The sequence below is a fragment of the Lissotriton vulgaris genome, unplaced genomic scaffold, assembly GCF_964263255.1.
Source record: "Lissotriton vulgaris unplaced genomic scaffold, aLisVul1.2 SCAFFOLD_2847, whole genome shotgun sequence".
Lineage (NCBI taxonomy): Eukaryota > Metazoa > Chordata > Amphibia > Caudata > Salamandridae > Lissotriton > Lissotriton vulgaris.
The window spans coordinates 126711-145078 of NW_028244197.1; the positions used below are offsets into that span (position 1 = coordinate 126711).

General features: G+C 47.0%; 1 protein-coding gene across 1 annotated transcript in view; it reads left to right on the forward strand.

The window, feature by feature from the left end:
- The window catches only part of LOC147668128 (zinc finger CCCH-type antiviral protein 1-like), a gene marked incomplete at its 3' end in the record, with an annotated part of 295880 nt that overhangs the window by 117100 nt on the left and 160412 nt on the right, over nucleotides 1–18368 (forward strand). The window contains exon 3 of the mRNA XM_086948763.1: nucleotides 257–521. Coding sequence (XP_086804889.1) covers nucleotides 257–521 — 265 coding nt within the window. The remainder of the gene's footprint in view (nucleotides 1–256; nucleotides 522–18368) is intronic.

Below are 18368 nucleotides of genomic sequence, written 5' to 3' on the forward strand. Positions count from 1 at the left end.
CTATATATCACTGGTGTTCTATGGCACTCCAGGAGAACGAATGCCCTGCTGAGTATGTAAATGACTTCCATTTACATTCAATGTATGTAAATGTATCTGATTTTGATATTCTTAAATTCTGGAATGGCTCCCACCTCCTGGGCTTCCTTTCTACACCCTTCCACATACACACCGAAGGCGGATAATGTGCATACCTGTGTGCGTCCTCATAATATGTTTTAAAAATATGTATATTTGTTGGGGTCTCTTCCGACAGATTTGTATGGAGTACAAGGGCGAGCAAAAGGTGGGATCCTGCACCAGCGGGGCGCAGTGTAACAAGCTGCACATCTGTGGATTCTTCGCCCGGGGCCTGTGTAGTTATGCAAACTGCAACCGTTCACACAACCTTTTAGCCCCCAACAACTCCCGACTGTTGCAGTCTCGTGGGATCAGCAAAGAGATGAGCCAAAATATCCATCTCATGCGCATCCACCAGTGCAAGCAGGCCCAAAGGGAGGGCAGGAGAAATAACACCAGAGGTAATGCCTACAGAGTATGGAATGGAGTACTGCTTGCTGTGTATGCTCATTTGCACCTTTGTTATACCTGCCAATTATCATTTTAATATTCTTTCCAATGCCCCCCCTTTCCCTATCCACCCTTTCAAGTCTCTCTCCTCCACGCCCTGGCGTTCCCCTTCCCTTACTCCTCTCCTTTTCTCTCCTATGCTCTCCTTCATTCTCCTCATCTCCTCACAAAGAGATATAACTGTATCAGTAGTTGAACTACAGAGCTGTCGATCAGTTTACATCACATACGTGGCCTGAGATCCACAGGAAAAACACAAAAGTTGAATGAATAGGTGCCATTTAAAGTTTTAGTGAAATCTGCAGAACACTGAAATGTTTACTCGCGGACATTGGAATTATGTGATTCTGCAGGCTCTGCCTTTCCTTCATAAATAACTATGTGCCCAACTTTCTGTATAATCCACCACATGTTGTATGTTGGGCAGAATCAATAAAAAATGATGTTTCTAGATTAACTTGGTCAAATTCTAATTAAAAAAAGGGACCACATGTGATGCCATGAACAGTGCTGTATTCAGTTAAACAGATACTAATGATGTGAACTCTTTCCCTGGACAGTATTAAGATGTATGAATATGACAATATAGTGAAATAATACTTCCACCAAAAATGCCTCATTATGCTGGTAGTTTGGCACAAAGGTAGTCAGGCTCAAATTAGAGGCAATGTGTAAAGTATTTATGTAGCACTCAAACACTAATAATGTGGAGCAAACACAAGCATAATCTCAAACCAATTAATTAAAAATTAAAGTAATTTTCAATAAATAAAATGACACAAATGCCACTATAATTCGAGAAAAAGAATCAAAAATATGAATTTTTAAATTTTTCAGTAGAAATTGTGCCTAAAACCACAAAGTGCCCACAGGGCTGGACTGGGAACCACAACCGGCCCTGGCAAAGTGCTCAGCTCTTTGCCGGGGCCGGTTTTCGGCCGACGGCCCTGTAACAAAAACAGCCCCAGGGGCCCAAAACCGGCCGCCAACCCTGCGGCGTACGGGGGGATTGCCCGGTGCCCGCTATGGCCTGCCCGGCCCTGAGTGCCCATATCAGTTATCTGGTCGCACTATACCAGGTCAAAGTCAAAAGGTAAGGTCGACCACGATGGATCGCGGGTCGGGTGCCGGTTCCAGGTTTATTCTGGTGGATATTTTACTATCTAACTTAGTCCAGTTTAATGTGAAAAGCACTCGTCGACAAGGTCATTGGCAAGTGGGCTGAGGCTGGATTAGAAAGGGAATGTAGAAGGTGATTTGCTGAAGTTCCTGGCATTGGTCAAAACGTTGCATTGGTGGTGTAGTCGTCATCGGCACAAAGAGCTAGTCAATAATCATAACATCGAGTTGGTGGGAAACGCGGAGTGGTTGTTGTTGACTTGAAGAACTTCAGGTGGTGAAATCCAGGGTCTGTATCTAGAAAGGTTGCGTCAGCAGTTGCATGGAGGTCCTGCGCTGGTTTCGGTGGTCTGCTCACATTCACAAGGAGACTGAGGATGATTTCTTTTCAACACAAAGACCTCAGAACCTCTGGTTTTTCACCTGGAGTCCAGTTCTTGCAGCTTAGGGTTGGAGGAGTACACTCTTAGCACAGTACCTGGTGGGCACCTCTTGTGATTTATGGCTCACTCCAGCAGAGCCAGCAGAAGGGTGCAAGCAGGTCCAGATGGTACTGGTCAGGCGGGCCGTTGCAGGGAAGGGCATCTGGAAGCTTGTTGTGTCCCTTTAACTCAAACAGCATGTCCTTCAGCTGACCCTTAGAATCACTTTTGGGGCATGGGGTTCAAGGCAAGCAGATCCAGTATTCCTTCAGGCTTCAGACAGCAGGGCAGTCCTTTTTCTGAGTAACCACAGGTCCAGGAGTGTTGTGTGAGAGATTCTGAGGGTGGCACTTTTACACCCATTGCCACCCCATTTGTCTAACCCTAAATTGGTTCTTGTCAGTTCTTTCATTTTCCATGTGTTTGGCTCCAATCTGTCTAGGGAAACAAAGGGCAAGCAAGCCCGGATATGGGCTACATTTGCCAGCGTTTGGGCAGTTGTCTCCTGAAGACAGGAAGGAGCTAGGTGCAGCCCTCAGGCTACGCTGTGAAGTTCAGGAAGGGTTAAATACACTCTCCAGGCCATCCTGCTCAGGAGAAGAACACCTTTTCCCATACAAAGGCCCTTTTGTGCCTTGTCTGGAAGGAATACACATCATACCACGTGAGAGCCATTAACAGTCATGAAGCCCTGGGCATTGACAGAAAGGACATTTGGTTTAGGCAGAAAAATTTCAAATTTCTAAAGGTGGTAATCTGAGTAAAGTATTTTAAAATCCACATTTCCCGTTTAAGAGGATTTTAAATTACAGTTCAAATAAGTGTAAAAATATAAAGCCTTCGGGCAACATGATAATACCGATCTTTAATTTTACTACCTTGACAGTGGATGTTCCATCACATACACGTACAGGGAAACATCAAACGCAGATTGGGCGTAGTAAAATTAAAGATCGGTATTATCATGTGGCCCGTGCCTGAAGGCTTTATGGATTTGAAGTGTGGAGCACATAGGAAGGTCTCAAAGGAATGACGATAAGAAAAGAGAAATCGATCACGCTGGAGAGCATTAATTTTTGAGATTTTTTTGAGGGCTGATTCTGAAATTGCATCACAAAAGACGATACAGTTAAAGAATAAAATAGAGTAATCCATCTGAAGGAAACACCTCATTGCATGAATATCCACAGGTTGAAAAAATTCATCAGTATATTTTGCCCTAAAGAAGTCCTGTGAAATAGGGATGAAACGCGTAGGCTGTATGTGATTTTTTGTCAAGACGCTTTTGTTTACACACTTGTATGAATAAAAGGAAAGAAAAAGAACTTACGAAAAACTCTTCTTCGTTCATTGGATATTGTTCATGTTGTCCCATACATTTCACTGATCGAGTCTTTCGTGATTCTTATGTATCTCAACAAGAACTGTGGCTTTTTGTAATTCAATTAATTTTATCATATATTAAGTTAAGACGAAACGCATTTTGTGTGCTCCTATATCTTGAGAATTTGTGTTATAAATAATTCTTATATCAAGTTCAACAGCATTGTGTAAATAGCATTTTTTATTAATGTTAATATATTGCGTTGATGGCACATACTTTCAGTGGAATCAAAACCTCTTCCATGCCTTGATTTGTGTATGTTATCACAGAGATAAAATTACACTTTTTGCTCAAACGTTTATAATACCGACAAGAAGACAACATGATTCACCTCTTCCAAACCCTTAACACAGAGTCTGGATATTCTGCTTATGTATAAACTTTGTAAATTGCAGGGTCTGCTGGAACTATGTGAATCTGTGGCTGCAGTATTTAATGGATTTGCTGCATTTACCCCCAAGTCCACCATTTTCTGCATAATTAGCAAATTTCACCAAAACAAAAAAAAATTCCAGCTCAGACGGTTCGACCGTTACTCAAAATACTGCCCAAACGTGTTTCAGAGCAATGCAGTCCCAATGCAAAGGATCATTGATGACCTTTCAGCTGCAGATTGCTTTATTCAGGTGTTAAACTGGTACAACTGAGGCACAACTTTGCCCTCACGGTATTAGTAGGTGTTGAAATGACAAAATAATACTGTCACAGCTTAGGGCATAATATGCCACATTATTTGCCTTTTCTTGCCGTAAAATGGTGTCAACCGTGCCAGATAAATCGGTCCTCCATTGACGCATATTTTCAGTTGCCCTTGATAATTGTGATCTGAACAACTGGTAAGGGAATTCCTATCTGTAACCTTGAACTCTCAGCCCCAGGTCAACTTCAGTCATATATGGGAGTTATGAATTGATTCTGATTCACTGGAATATTACCTTGCCTGAACATCTATATGATAGATTAGGAAGTCAGAAAACTGCTACACTATAGTAAAAGTGCTACTTGTTGGATTGAAGCAACATGGAACCTAAATTAGAACATGTGAGAGAAACATTTGCCTGTCACAAAGGTTTCCAAGGAACATTTGTGACTTGCAGACCCACAAAGATTTCCTGAAAACCATTTAAGACTTTTAATTACCAAATCATCCAATTCCTGTAATTAAAAAACAACCCCATTGCAAGTAATATATCCGTGGCCAACGTGGGCCAAATAGATCACTGAACACTAAATCGACTACCTTTTGAGACATGGGCATTCAATATATTTATTAATAACTCACTTTTTTTAGATTTAGAGAGAGTTAGGTTTAGTCATTCTATTAGATAAGGATCATGAATATTTTCTATTTATCTATCACTGACTGGATTTCTGGATCTTGTCAAAGAGAGCAAGCCAGTCGGCTGATCGTCTGACCCTGTCCACCTCAAATCTTAAAAGACATTCTACTATCAACTTCAGCCGCCATTCCAGGCAGAACGCCCATCAACTCCGTAACAACAGGAACTTTCCCAGAAGGCTTAAAAAACGTCATAAATACACCTGCCATTAACTTGACTTGGACAAACTTCAAGACTCAAGAAAAGCAAACAGGTCATTCCTGGGCAACTTATAGAAAGAGCAGCTTTCGCCCAGATGTTACAATTCATTGAAGATCATTCCAAACTTTCTGACTTTCAAACTGGATTCCATCCAGGTAGAGGCACTGAAACGGCCCAGATCTCTATCTGAGATTACCTTAAAAATATCCTTGTCCATGTGTTGTATTGTCCTGAATAGTGTGTGTATTCTGACGTATTTGGGTTTCGTTTCCACCATACATCTAATAAACCGAACCTGTTGCAGAGCTCCTTGAGTGCACGGCGAGCTCGGGATTTAGTGTCTTGTGCCCCAGAGGTACTGTCCGCGACAGGATCAGGCAGTAAGTTAAAATCCCCACCAACTATCAACGTCTGTGGGTCAAGCGTGTCTGGGTGAGGATGGAGCATGGAAAAATTCTGGGGAGTCCACACTGTAGGCATATATGCACAAAAATTTAACTTTCAGACCAGACAGGGTTCCGGACACTGTTAAATAGCGTCCCTCGCAGTCCTGTTAAAAGGACCTCAAGCAAAATGGAACCCCACTGCGTATTAAAATGGCTGTCCCCCTAGCCTAGTTGCTATAATTTGCAAAACATCTATTTGCTCCCCAGCTAGACCCAAAGTGTGCCTTGTCAGTCTTGGGGAGATGCGTTTCTTGTAAAAATGCAACATCTACCCTGTGCCTCATTAAATAGTGTATGACCTGTCTTCGCTTCTGACTGTTATTCAAGCCCCTCACATTCCATGAGAGTAGAGTGAGGCTCAATGGACCCTCTACATTACCGAACGTGGGCATCTGGTTGGTGCAATGCTTTCTATAGTGCAAAAAGTTGACTACGAACAGCAGTGATCGATTTGGAATGCTGTAACCATATGTAAAAAGACTGACTTGTAAATGAAATTACCCACCCACCACCCACCACCCAGCCGGACCCCAACCGGAGAAGGGCCATACCCCAATTGAAAGTGAACGTGAAGTACCAAAATACTTTACACAGAAATGATGTTCCCAAGAAACAGTACCCCAAAGTGAACCAAACCATGCACAAAGGATACACCATGGGGGACTGCAACGCCTCTGCTAGTCTCCAGTTAACTGTAATAGCAATACAAAATTATGCAACGTGTTCCTGCAGAGTGAAAGATAAGAGCATGTAATATAAAGTAGTTTGATCATCCCGTGCCAGCACTTGAAAAGAGTTCCACGCTTGCATCTGAGCCACTGTGTGGGGGGAAGACCTTGACCCGACCCTGCTCGTGGGAATGTTCTTCTGTTTATACATACGGCAGAACTCCTGCGCCCCATACGGGTTATCGAATATTCGGGCCCTGCCATCCACATCAAGCTTTGGCCGAGCAGGATACAGCATACCATAGCGTAGACCCAGGTTTCTCAAGGAGGCCTTGACACTGTTGAATTTCCACCTAGCCTCTTGTACCATGGCGGTGAAGTCTGGATAAAAAGATAATTTGGCGCCTTGCCAGTCCACGTCTCCCTTTTCTCTCGCCAGGTTGAGAATCGTGTCCTTGTCTCGGAAGTTAATGACACACGTGGAGAAGTGTGGCTCAATGGTTAGAGTGGCATACCCTGATGCAGAGGTCTAGCCCGGGACCAGGGTTCAATTCCCCGCCTCGGCGGGTCTTGGGCTCAAAAATTCCACGGACCTGATAATTCTCGCCTCGGTGCCTATTCCAATCATGGAGTCCCACTCTACAACGCTGGGCAATAGCTTGCTTAATCTCCACAACGGCCCCCACAACGCTAAGGATGCCTGGCCTCCACCTTGGGGGTGCCCAGGAGTGGACGCCTCACAGGGAAAGCCAGGATGGGTTCCACAGCGGTATTCGTACAAGCGCCTTGAGACCCTTGCGGGTGAGTAGTGCGCTATACAAGTATCAATTTATGCTAAGATGGGACTGGGAGGAAGACCCGGATTTGGGTCAAGGCCCAGTGACCTATGCGCCCTCTCTATGACAAAGCCAGGGATGAAAACCTCTTTGCCGAACAAACCCAACAGCATAGTTTCAATGAACATTTCCATGCGGCCGGTGGGAGTTGTCTCAGGGACGCCAGGAATGCGCACGTTATTTCCTCATTTTTAATGGCCACTTCTTTTAAAATGCGCTCCATTCGTTCTAGGCGTTTGGCTGACTGTGCCGTCCCATCTTCAAAATCAGAGATGCGGGCCTCTGCCACATCCAACCTTCTATCGTGCGCTTGTACTTTGGCGCCAAGGCTGGCAAATTTGTTGTCGAGGGAGTCAAAGTGACTGTCTAGTGCCTTAAAGCCTGCACGCATCTCATGGAGTAATGAGTGCGCTGTGTCAGAGGATCCATCTCCCCGAATCGGGCCTTGCGCAGATTCCACCATGGTGGAAGTTCGCGTGGTGGAGGTGTCTGCAATTTTTTCAAACTGAAGCATTCTCTGTTTAGGGTCCTTGCGGACCATGACGTGCAAAGTGTAACAGCCGCGTTCAGCTAGGTCTCAGTGGGTGTTTCCAGGGTGCACCCTCCCCCCTTTCTTGGTGTGTGATGGACCAGGCGGCAGTCTCAAGCCCCCAACGATGAATCAGGAGGGCTATTGGTCGGCCCGTGGGAGTGCTGTGAAAAAATTAACTAGAGGAAATACACCACTTTGCGTGCAAGTATACTTAGTAAAGAGAGGCACACCGCCGCCCAGCCGTCTGTATCTCAGTTGCTGTGGCCGCTATGAGAAGCAGGCACCCACTTGTAACAGGGAATTAGGCGCCTTAATATACAGACAGTGCTGCAGGATATAAGGGCGCCCTCGCTGGGGGGCACTCAGAGGCGATATTGCTATGCGGGCCGGCCTTCAATGGAGAGTAAGATGCTGCCTGCCGGCCTGCAGTGCCAACTGCAGGTGACGCGTGACAAGGTGACAATGTCTCAGGGGGTGTCTTGCTCTTTTAGCACCAGATAGGTTGCTGCGCCTCACACCGTGCTGCAGGCCGGTGCAGAAGAACATCTCGGGCAGAAAATAGTGTTGGGCGTGGTGTTTCGATGCGCGCCTCTCCCCCCGCATGCCCCGTGTAAACTGCTGAAATACACTGCTTTTCCGGTTCCGATGGATCTTCCGGCTAGCGGCGGAGTCTGAAAGGGGCTGTGGGCAGTCTTCACTGTGTGGGGGGGAGAGGGTGGGGGCGCGGCGGCAAGCACCAGGGTTTCACACAGCCGGGGCCGCTCTAAGCAAATGAGGCCTCAGGCATCGAGACAGGAGACGGAAGCCGGGCACCCAGCGGCTCTGTTCTTCGACCAGAGAATTCTGCGCCGCTTTAAGCTTCTGACGCATCGTGCTCGCGCCGCGATGCCAGTGCTGGCCACAGGAGCACGCCAGAATGCTGGAGGGCCTGACGGAGCTTCAGAGCCGAGCAGCCATTTTGGTCACCGGCTTGGCCACTCCCCCACAAAAACAATCCTTGAACCTAAATAACCCAAACAACTTGTAAGTGCTGCTGTGCACGAAGATAAAGCTCAAGCAAGGCCAGTCAGAATTCAAGATGACATGAGGCCATAATAGTAAGAACTTCATAATTCTACCAATGTAAAACACAATGCACAATTGTGCACAACTGCTTATAGATTCACATACTTCATCTCTCAATGTACTATAGCATCACATACTTCATCTCTCAATGTACACCGAGCACATCTGTGCATCACTGCTCTCTACACTGCACTTCAAGACCAAAAAGTACATTCCACACCTCTCTCTTCCTCTCATGCTTTCAAATGCACATCCCTCACGTTCTGTTCTTGGCAAGGCTGTCCTACTCCATGACAGCTCCCACTGAAAGACTGCAAGGTTACAAGAAAGAAACTTATAAGAGAAACAGAGATATGCAGGCACTTGTACATTCAATCGAGGATAAATTAATTAGATCCTCACGAGTCTAGTCACCTGAGGCGGAAGCCGGGTGCAGGCAAGTGAAAGAACTGCGCTGATCACTAGCGTTCTTACTCTGCACTGAACAATAGCGTTTTTAAACGTTGCTTTTAACACCTTAATTGTGTTGTGACTGTTTTTATCTTTGATGATTATTTCTGGCTGACTAATAGCCTCTGTGTTTTCTTACCCTCCCCTCTGCACTTTGCACATTTCTCTTGGACAGGCACCTGAGGCGGAAAGCCGGGTGACCTGAGTTTGCTTTTAAAAATTGCTCCGCTTTCACCCTACCTCTGCCACTTTCTCTGGTGAAGCCGCGCTGCCCCGCCTGCGGTCTCCCCAGCCTCCTGACGGCTCAGCTGGCTGTTAGGGGTTTCCCTCGGGACCCGCAGACGCGCGTTTTGGTGGCGGCCATATTGGGGGAGGCAGACAGTCGGGCGGCAGTCTAGTGGCGCAGTCCTGCCACGGACGGCAAGCTCCGCCTTAAAACTGGGAAAAGGCATTCTCCTGGTTAGATCCTCACGAGTCTAGTCACCTGAGGCGGAAGCCGGGTGCAGGCAAGTGAAAGAACTGCGCTGATCACTAGCGTTCTTACTCTGCGCTGAACAATAGCGTTTTTAAACATTGCTTTTAACACCTTAATTGTGTTGTGACTGTTTTTATCTTTGATTATTATTTCTGGCTGACTAATAGCCTCTGTGTTTTCTTACCCTCCCCTCTGCACTTTGCACATTTCTCTTGGACAGGCACCTGAGGCGGAAAGCCGGGTGACCTGAGTTTGCTTTTAAAAATTGCTCCGCTTTCACCCTACCTCTGCCACTTTCTCTGGTGACGCCGCGCTGCCCCGCCTGCGGTCTCCCCAGCCTCCTGACGGCTCAGCTGGTTGTTAGGGGTTTCCCTCGGGACCCGCAGACGCGCGTTTTGGTGGCGGCCATATTGGGGGAGGCAGACAGTCGGGCGGCAGTCTAGTGGCGCAGTCCTGCCACGGACGGCAAGCTCCGCCTTAAAACTAAGGTCACTTCCCTCCGCGCAGCGGACGCGCGCTGCGGAGGCGCCTAAGGAGCGCCGAAGGAAAGCCCGTCTGCGCCCGTCAGCGTCCCGGAGGCGTCCGGGCGCTGGCCAGGACGGGCGTCCTGCTAGCAAGATGTTAACCTACTCCAAAGCTGTTCTTATGTCCCTCAACTCCCCACCCACTTCCTGTACAAAAGTTTTTCCTAAACCTCCCCGCTGCAACATCAGCTGCCCGGGCTGTGGCTGGTTACCGGACCTAGGCCGGATTGCCTCCCTCACCCCCCCTTCCGTCAGTACTAGCTGCTTGCTGCTGAATACTAGATCCCAAGCCAAGCACGCGCTTGATATTTCCAATCTGCTTACGGATTCTAAAGCCAATTGCCTGTTTTTGACTGAGACCTGGCTGGGAGAGGGTTCCGGTCCAGACATGGCCACCGCCATCCCCCCGAGCCACTTGATTTATAGGGCAGACAGAGCCAGTGGGAAGGGGGGTGGAGTAGCTCTTATTATCAATAAACGTACCACCTGTACTATCCTTCCCTCAGACAAAATTCATGGCAGTGAAACACTGGCCTTCTCCCTATCGCTATCCCCCCAGCAGTCCTGTATAGGACTGCTGGTCTATAGGCCTCCTGGTCCCATAGGCACCTTCTTCGAAGATCTCCACTCTCTGACTTCCTCTCTATGCCTGAGATCGAACCACTGCTTGCTCCTGGGCGATTTTAAATTTCATTTAGATAAATCAGATGACCCTCATAGTATTAAACTTAAAGACATCACCTTACCCTTAGGTTTGGTCCCCCACCTCAAGTCCCCCACTCATTCCAAAGGCCATATACTAGATCAAGTGTTCTCTACTGTCCCAGTAGATGTCACGGCCCTTGCCCCGGTCCTCTGGTCTGACCATTTCCTGGCAGAATTCACAATCTCTTCCTCTAGAAAGAACTCTGATTGTGGACATAGGGACAAGGTCCTGCCTTCGAGAGCCTTTCACCGAGTCTCACCAGCAATGATACTGAAGGAGCTCGAGTCACATCCTTGCAGGCTATCTGGCTCGCTGGATACGGACCTCGACCTCCTACAGGCCTGGTTGACCCAACGCTTCTCAGACCTTGCCCCTCCTATACCCGCCAAATCATCTTCGGTAAAATCTTCTGCCCCTTGGTTCTCTTCGGCCCTGGCAGACAAACGCCGGCAGTGCAAAATAGCCGAAAGGAAGTGGCGCCAACACTAAGACGCCAGCTGCAAGGAATCATATAGATCTATGATTAGAGACTACCATTGCGACATCATTGCCAATAAAAAATTATATCTGGCCAGCCGTATTGAGGAGGCCACAAACTCCTGCAAAGAAATTTCCAGGATTGTCAAGGACTTTATTTCCCCTTCCTGGACGAACCCCAAAATCATGCACTCTGAGTCCTGGATTACCGAGCTGGCTGCCTTCTTTGTTGATAAAATTTAAAAAATCCAACTTTCTTTAGATATCACCAATACGATTCATACTTCCTCTTCCGATTCTCTGGTTCCGTCATCTCCCAACCCAGAACCTTCCCTCTGTAACTTCTCGGATATGTCTTTGCAGACTTCTCTGGACCTTCTTAGTAAGCTGAAATCTGGTTCTCCCTGGGACCCTTGCCCCGCCAAAACCCTTGCCCAACTAGCCCCCACCCTTTAACCATCTCATCAACCCGATCCTCAACCTCTCACTGAGCACAGGGGAAGTCCCGCCGTCTTGGAAACATGCACTGATCTTACCACTACTTAAGAAATCCAATCTGAATCCGGACTTGCACGTTAATTATCGACCCATCTCCCTTTTGCCCGCCCTCGCGAAAGTGGTTGAAAAACATGTCCACACCTCCCTGTCCCACTTTCTTGAGGCTAATGATATTCTTCACACATCCCAGTCAGGCTTTCGCTCGAACCTGAGCACTGAAACCGCTCTTCTCGAGGTCAACGAAGTGATTAAGTCCACCTTGGACAAGGGAGGAAAAATCATGTTGGTGATGCTCGATCTCTCGGCGGCCTTTGACACCGTCCCCCACAACCTCCTCCTTGCAAGACTCTGGGAGGTAGGTTTGAGGGGGACGGTGTTCAACTGGTTCCGTTCCTTTCTTTCTAACCGTCAACAAACTATCTGGGCCCTACCTTTTTCCACCGCAATGCCACCTCTGGAGGTCAGAGTTCCGCAAGGCTCTATCTTGAGCCCTTCACTCTTCAACATTTACATGACCCCTTTGGCGGCACTCGCGGAGGGTTTCGGGGCCCAGATTGTATCGTACGCTGACGATACACAGCTCCTGTTCACCTGTGACAAGGACCACGACTTTGACGGACCATCTATACGGGACTGCCTCGGGGCGGTGTTTGACTGGTTCAACCGACACTGCCTCAAGTGCAATTCCGAAAAGTCGAGGTCCTCTTTTGCGGCTGCCCGGCCGATCCCAGGTGGAAGGAGTGGTGGCCGGCCGCCATGTTCCCACCTGACAGTGACTCTGGATCGGCGAAAAATCTGGGAATCCAGGTCGACAACTGCCTCTCTCTTAGGGGACAAGTGTCGGGCCTGGCCGGCAAATGCTTCGCGATTTTAAAAATGCTGAGAAAGTTCCTGCCCCTCCTATCCATCGATCACAGAAGGACCACAGTGCAGGCCCTGATTGGCTCTCGCCTGGACTACGCCAACATTCTGTACCTTGGCCTTCCGGACTATCTTACATCTCGTTTACAGATAGTACAGAACTCGGCAGCCCGAGCCATTTTCGGCCTTAACAGAAGGGCCAGGGCGTCGGAGCTCCTCAGAACCCTCCATTGGCTGCCTATTAAGAAGCGGATCGCTTTCAAGGCCCTGACCATCGCCTTTAAAGCCCTGCATGGTCTTGGTGCCCGCTACCTTGGAAAGTGGATCACTTTTTACCTTCCATCCAGATCCCTTCGCTCTTCGTCACAAGCTAGGGCATTCACTCCTAGGATACATCGAGCTCGCATCGGCGGCCGCGCCTTCAAACATTTGGCGCCCCAACTGTGGAACGATCTTCCTCTCGCGCTCAGGTCCTGTTCCAATCTCCTGACTTTCAGGAAGGACTTGAAAACCTGGTTGTTTCAGCAATAAGTCTTTTCCTTTCCCTGCTCTGTTTCTCAGGACTTATTAGGTCTGTTTTCTTTCCATCTGCTCCCCTCCTCGTCTTGGGAGGATCCATCAGCGCCGGGACACTCCTCGGAGTAGCCGTGCGCTATAAAAGCACCCTTTTAACATAGCATAACATAACATAACATTAACACACTTAAGTCAATTAAAATAATGGTAGTCAAAGGTCTTCACAGGGTGTCAGACCACAAGATTGCCTCTAGCACTACTCACACTTTCTGGATTTTCTGGCTTTTTGTGTCATTTTGGTCCCTATTATGTTCTAGCTCATTATAAAATATTGTCTTTTTGACAATTTAAATTTATAACGCTAATACTTTGATATCTGATTATCAGTGACTTTAACTTTTTATGATGATTATACCCCACATTTGAGGTTTAAGAATCCCCTATCCAGCACCCTTTTTTGGTATTTTAAATGTCACAAATAACATTACAACTGTATGTGTCCAATCCCAATCCTGTAGCTAGTAGCCTCACAAATATACAATGCCATTTACTCAATACAAAAGAGAAACACCTATCTAAACTAACAATATTTAGAATATTTATCGGAATTATTGGTGTGTGAAGCCTAATGTGAGAATACTAGATTGATCATGAGTTACATAAGGGGACGTACCGGGCCAATTCACAAAGGTAAACTTAGACCTGAAGCATAAGTTTAGGCCTAAAGTCTAAGGGCCCAATTCACAAAGGTGAAGGTATACCTGAAGTCTAAGTTTAGACCTGAAGTCTAAGTTCCCTTTGTGAATTCGGCCCATAATGTGCTAAATTCTTCATCCAATCAGTGGAAGATAGCACATATTTAACATAAATACTGAAGAAGGCGGAAAAACTGCACGACTCTTATCTCAAGCGGTTAACCATCATAATGTGCAGTAATCTGGGATACCGGCACTTACACCGCTATGTGCATTGTAATACCATAGATACTGGTGTTAACAAAATATCCAAGAGGATTGAGTTATGCTATTTCTCTGTACAAGGTATTTCCCAAAGTACATATTATTATCAGAAGCAACTAAACATGTTGTGCACTTTAACCCCTTCACTGCGGAGGCAATTCCGCCGCAGTGCTAGGGGGTGGGGGGCGGGGGGGGGCGCACGGCTCACCTGTGCTTGTGACGGAACCGCTCCGTCACGCGCCTCGGGTGAGCTGTGCTAGTGACGGAACGGTTCCGTCACGAACGCGCCCGCTCAATAGAACGCGCCGGGCAGGCGCGAAATCAGCGCCGCGCAGGCGCGGCGAGCGGGCCGTGACGGAACCGTTCGGTCACTAGCACAGCTCACCCGAGGCGCGTGACGGAACGGTTCCGTCATAAGCGCCGAACGGGTTAAATGAATGTTCATATCGCTGAATATTTTCCAGTGTTGGGACTTTGAAACCCTAGTAATTTATTTATTTATTTCTGCATATCTTTTATTAATAACTATAAGAAAATGAAGAAAACATAAACCTAAATCATTTTGCAAACACACCATACAGGCCGGAGCCCAGACCGGGCCCCGATATAACACAGTGGAGCCATACAAGTACTGTTTTTTACCATTATACCCTTTACTACCATATACAGCAGTAATAAACAATACAGGCTCATATTGCCAGATATCAACCTGCACATGAAAAGAAGCAGCAGCAGCCGGAATGGTCAGTGGGGGAAGAGGCTCAAATCATCCCTCGCTTTCAAATTCCTGACTTATATTTCACAGATAATGCACCGGTCCAGTGTCCACCCTCTCTGCGAGATTCCGTAAGGACATCTGCTTCAGGCGCGCAACGCCCATTGGACTCAGCGGGCTTCAGCCCCCCCCTCCCACCCCCCCGTCGTGTGTGGCAGCCCGGGATGAGACATCATCCCGGGCACACACACAGCCGCACCCGAGCACTTCACAGGTCTTTTAAAGACCATTTGCATGTTAATTAGGCCTTGCTGTTGTTTCACCCCTTCTAAGAGCCCCTGCAGCTCCACTCTGACTATTGAGTAAATATTCAGCCCCCCCGACATTTTTTCTTATTTGAATAGGACGTACGCCAGATCTACAAATCTTGGTGTTGTATTTGTCCCCCTTAGATCTGGGGAGTATGCCCTACAGGCAAGGTTCAGGTGTAACCTGAAACACCACATCAACTATTATAGAGGTGATCCGCATAATCTCTGCCCAGGTCTGTGCTAGTACCAAACATTCCCACACCATGTGTATTAAAACCACATCCAACTGTCCACACTGTGAACATGCTGATGAGGCAGCGGGAACATGTGTGCAATATGTTGCGTATGTATGGTGCACATAATTAAACTACGTGTAGCAGAAGCACGTGCTACGAGATACATTTTAAACCTGTTGCAGGGCTTGGTTCCAATGATTATCTGACAGAGGCACTTGAAAAATCACATGTCCGGCTGTCAGCATTGAGTCAATAGAGCTGTATAGACTGCCGTTATGAGATTGCGTGCACCCCACTGGGTAAGGGTTATGTGTAGCAGAGTTGCAGCGGGAGGCTTGTGCAGCAGCCACCAAGTATGTTGCATTATTTGTCAGGAAATGACCTGCTGGAATGCCACAGCATCCCTAAGGTCCTGAAAGGATAGCAATATCTTCTCCCCATAGAGGTCCTCCGCATTTCCCACCTCCTGCCAGCTCAGAATCTCATGATTGTGGAGAACCATCCGGAGCTCCGTCATTTGCCAAAGAGGGATCAATGGGGTATATGGTGATGGGGTCACCATGCCACTTATCTTTCGCTGCCAGCAGTGCCATGCGACCTGCATCTGATGTATCACTTGATGGATCTGAGGTCCCAGCAAGGAGAGCCAGGTTTAAATGGATGTTCCATACAGCAAGCTGCGCACCACAACCCGCTCCTAGCAGGGTGCAGCGCCACATAATAGAGCTCATATTTAGGGGCCCTCAGTTCTCCTTCCTGCATTGGCTTGTGGAGCCCAGGGAGCGCTACTTGGCGCCTGCCTGATCCCCAGATCAGTTCCTCTAGGAGCTTTTTGAGATCCACAAAAAGAAAGTGGGGAAACTGGGAGGCAGTTCCATGAAAAAGTACAAGAAACGAGCAAGAATGAGCTTCTTGGAGATCGCCACCCTAAGCACGAATGGCCGGGACTCCTGAATGGAGTTCATCGCTACACCCAGATTCCCATCACTGAGGTCTGCTTTGGAGTGGAACAAGTACTTAAATAAGGTGAACTGTAATATAAGTCTAGACAGGGGCAGTCTACCCCTTTCATGTTCCGGGTTTTGGGAAAAGGGGAACACACAAGACTTGATCCAATTTACTCTTAGGCCCAATAGTGCCCCAAATTCCTCCTAGAGGACCATCAGGGAGGTCCCAACGCCGCATAGGTAAACAAGGGCATCATCAGCGTAGAAGGATACCACATGGGAAACACCCTGCGCCTTGCTCCCCTACAAACGCGCTTACAAGCGTAGTTTACAGGCTAACAGTTCCATGGGTAAAGCGAAAATCATCTGCAATATTGGGTACCCCCGCTGAGTGCCCCGTTATATGTCAAAATTACCAAATATTAGCTGCCCCATCTTGACCCGTGCCCCCGGTTGACCATATAAGGCACGTAGCGATCTCAGGTATCCCAGGTCAAATTGCATTGCCTCCAAGGTAGCGAATATGTATCTCCGCCCCAAGGTGTCGAAGACATTCTCTATATCAATCGAGACAGCCATTGGGACCCCAGCACCAGCCGGGAGGTCCCCAGAAGTCCAAGAAGGCGACGGATGTTAAGGAAGGTGTTGCTGCCTGGGATATCCCTGTTCTGATCTGTATGCACAAGAGTTCCAACAATAGGCAGCAGCCGGTTCACCAGAACTTTCCCTAGTATTGATATCTTCCTAAAACCCTATCATGCTTGAACTGTGTTCCCAAAATCCTATGTTATACCTATGTAAGTAAGTAAGTAATTGTTTATTTGTACATGATTAATTAAAATCTTTACAAAAGATAAAAACATCAATGGATACGTATAAAAGTTCATTGTACGTAGGAATAAAATTTGGTTGAGATCAATTCTTAGTTATCCTTAAAAAATTAAAATGTCATCACAGGCTCTTAAGTCTTTTTCCTGTTAAATCAAAGAACTTTACAACCTGGTGGTTCAATTTGGTGTTGTTAGGGTTGAAACACAGTTTTACAGCCTGCCTGCAAGTCAGAACGCTATGTAGTTTGAAGGATGGTCGTAGTACGTTGCACCTCAAATCCTTTAGTTTAGGACAAATGCAGATCACATGGATGATGTCCTCCTTGCCGTTTTTACACAGGCGACATTGCTGTGAGAAGTTATTTCTCTCCCAGGGCGGCAGGTGTGGGAGTATAGGGATTGCTCCCAGGCGTAATTTTAGAAATTTTTCTTTAATTTTTATTTTCATGCCAATGTTGAGGTATGCTTGTGGTTTTATTCCTCTGTAATCCCCCAGCGTTATCCAGCCATGTGCTCTGTTTGCTAATTCCTTCTTGTCTGCAATTGTTGAGATGATACGTGCAGATTTTTTTACTATTTTTTTGAAGGAGAAGAGGTCTATTGCAGTTTCCCAGACGTCGGTCAGTCCTAAAACTTGGAGTGATTCAAATAGATAATCTCTTGCCGAAGACTTGCGGTGCCAAAGTACCTCTTACCATACGTTGGAACCTAAAGAGCCAGTCTCTGCAGTACTTATCTTATGCCAGCTGGCAACATACGTGCACCGCCTTCCTATTGTTTGTTTAAGGATGCTGAATTCTAGCCGGATCTGAGCAGGAGAAACATATTTTGGGAGATTAAAAATTGCCCTGTATGAATTGGCTATGACTATCAGCCTGATTCATGAAGCCAAATTGCGCTCGCAATAGCTGCGAAAATGCTATTGCGGGCGCAATTTCCCCAATCGGTATTCACCACGATAATAGCGAAATCGCAAACACAGAATTGCGAAATCGCAAACAGATTCGCAGAATCCCGGCAGTAGACCATTTGCGAATCGGAAATTGCGAGAACTCACGGATTCTGCGAAAAAAAAATAGCGATATCGCAATACAATCGCAATTGGCATTCATGAAAAATCGCTATTAGCGAAAAACCACAAAATCGCTGTTTGCGAGGAGCAAATTAAGGACAACCCAAATCAGGTGGTAACCATCAAATCCATTGAAATACATTTTTGAAAAAACGTTGGCCAATCAGCAACTGGTGCTGGCCTGACCAAACACACTTAAGGAGGAGCA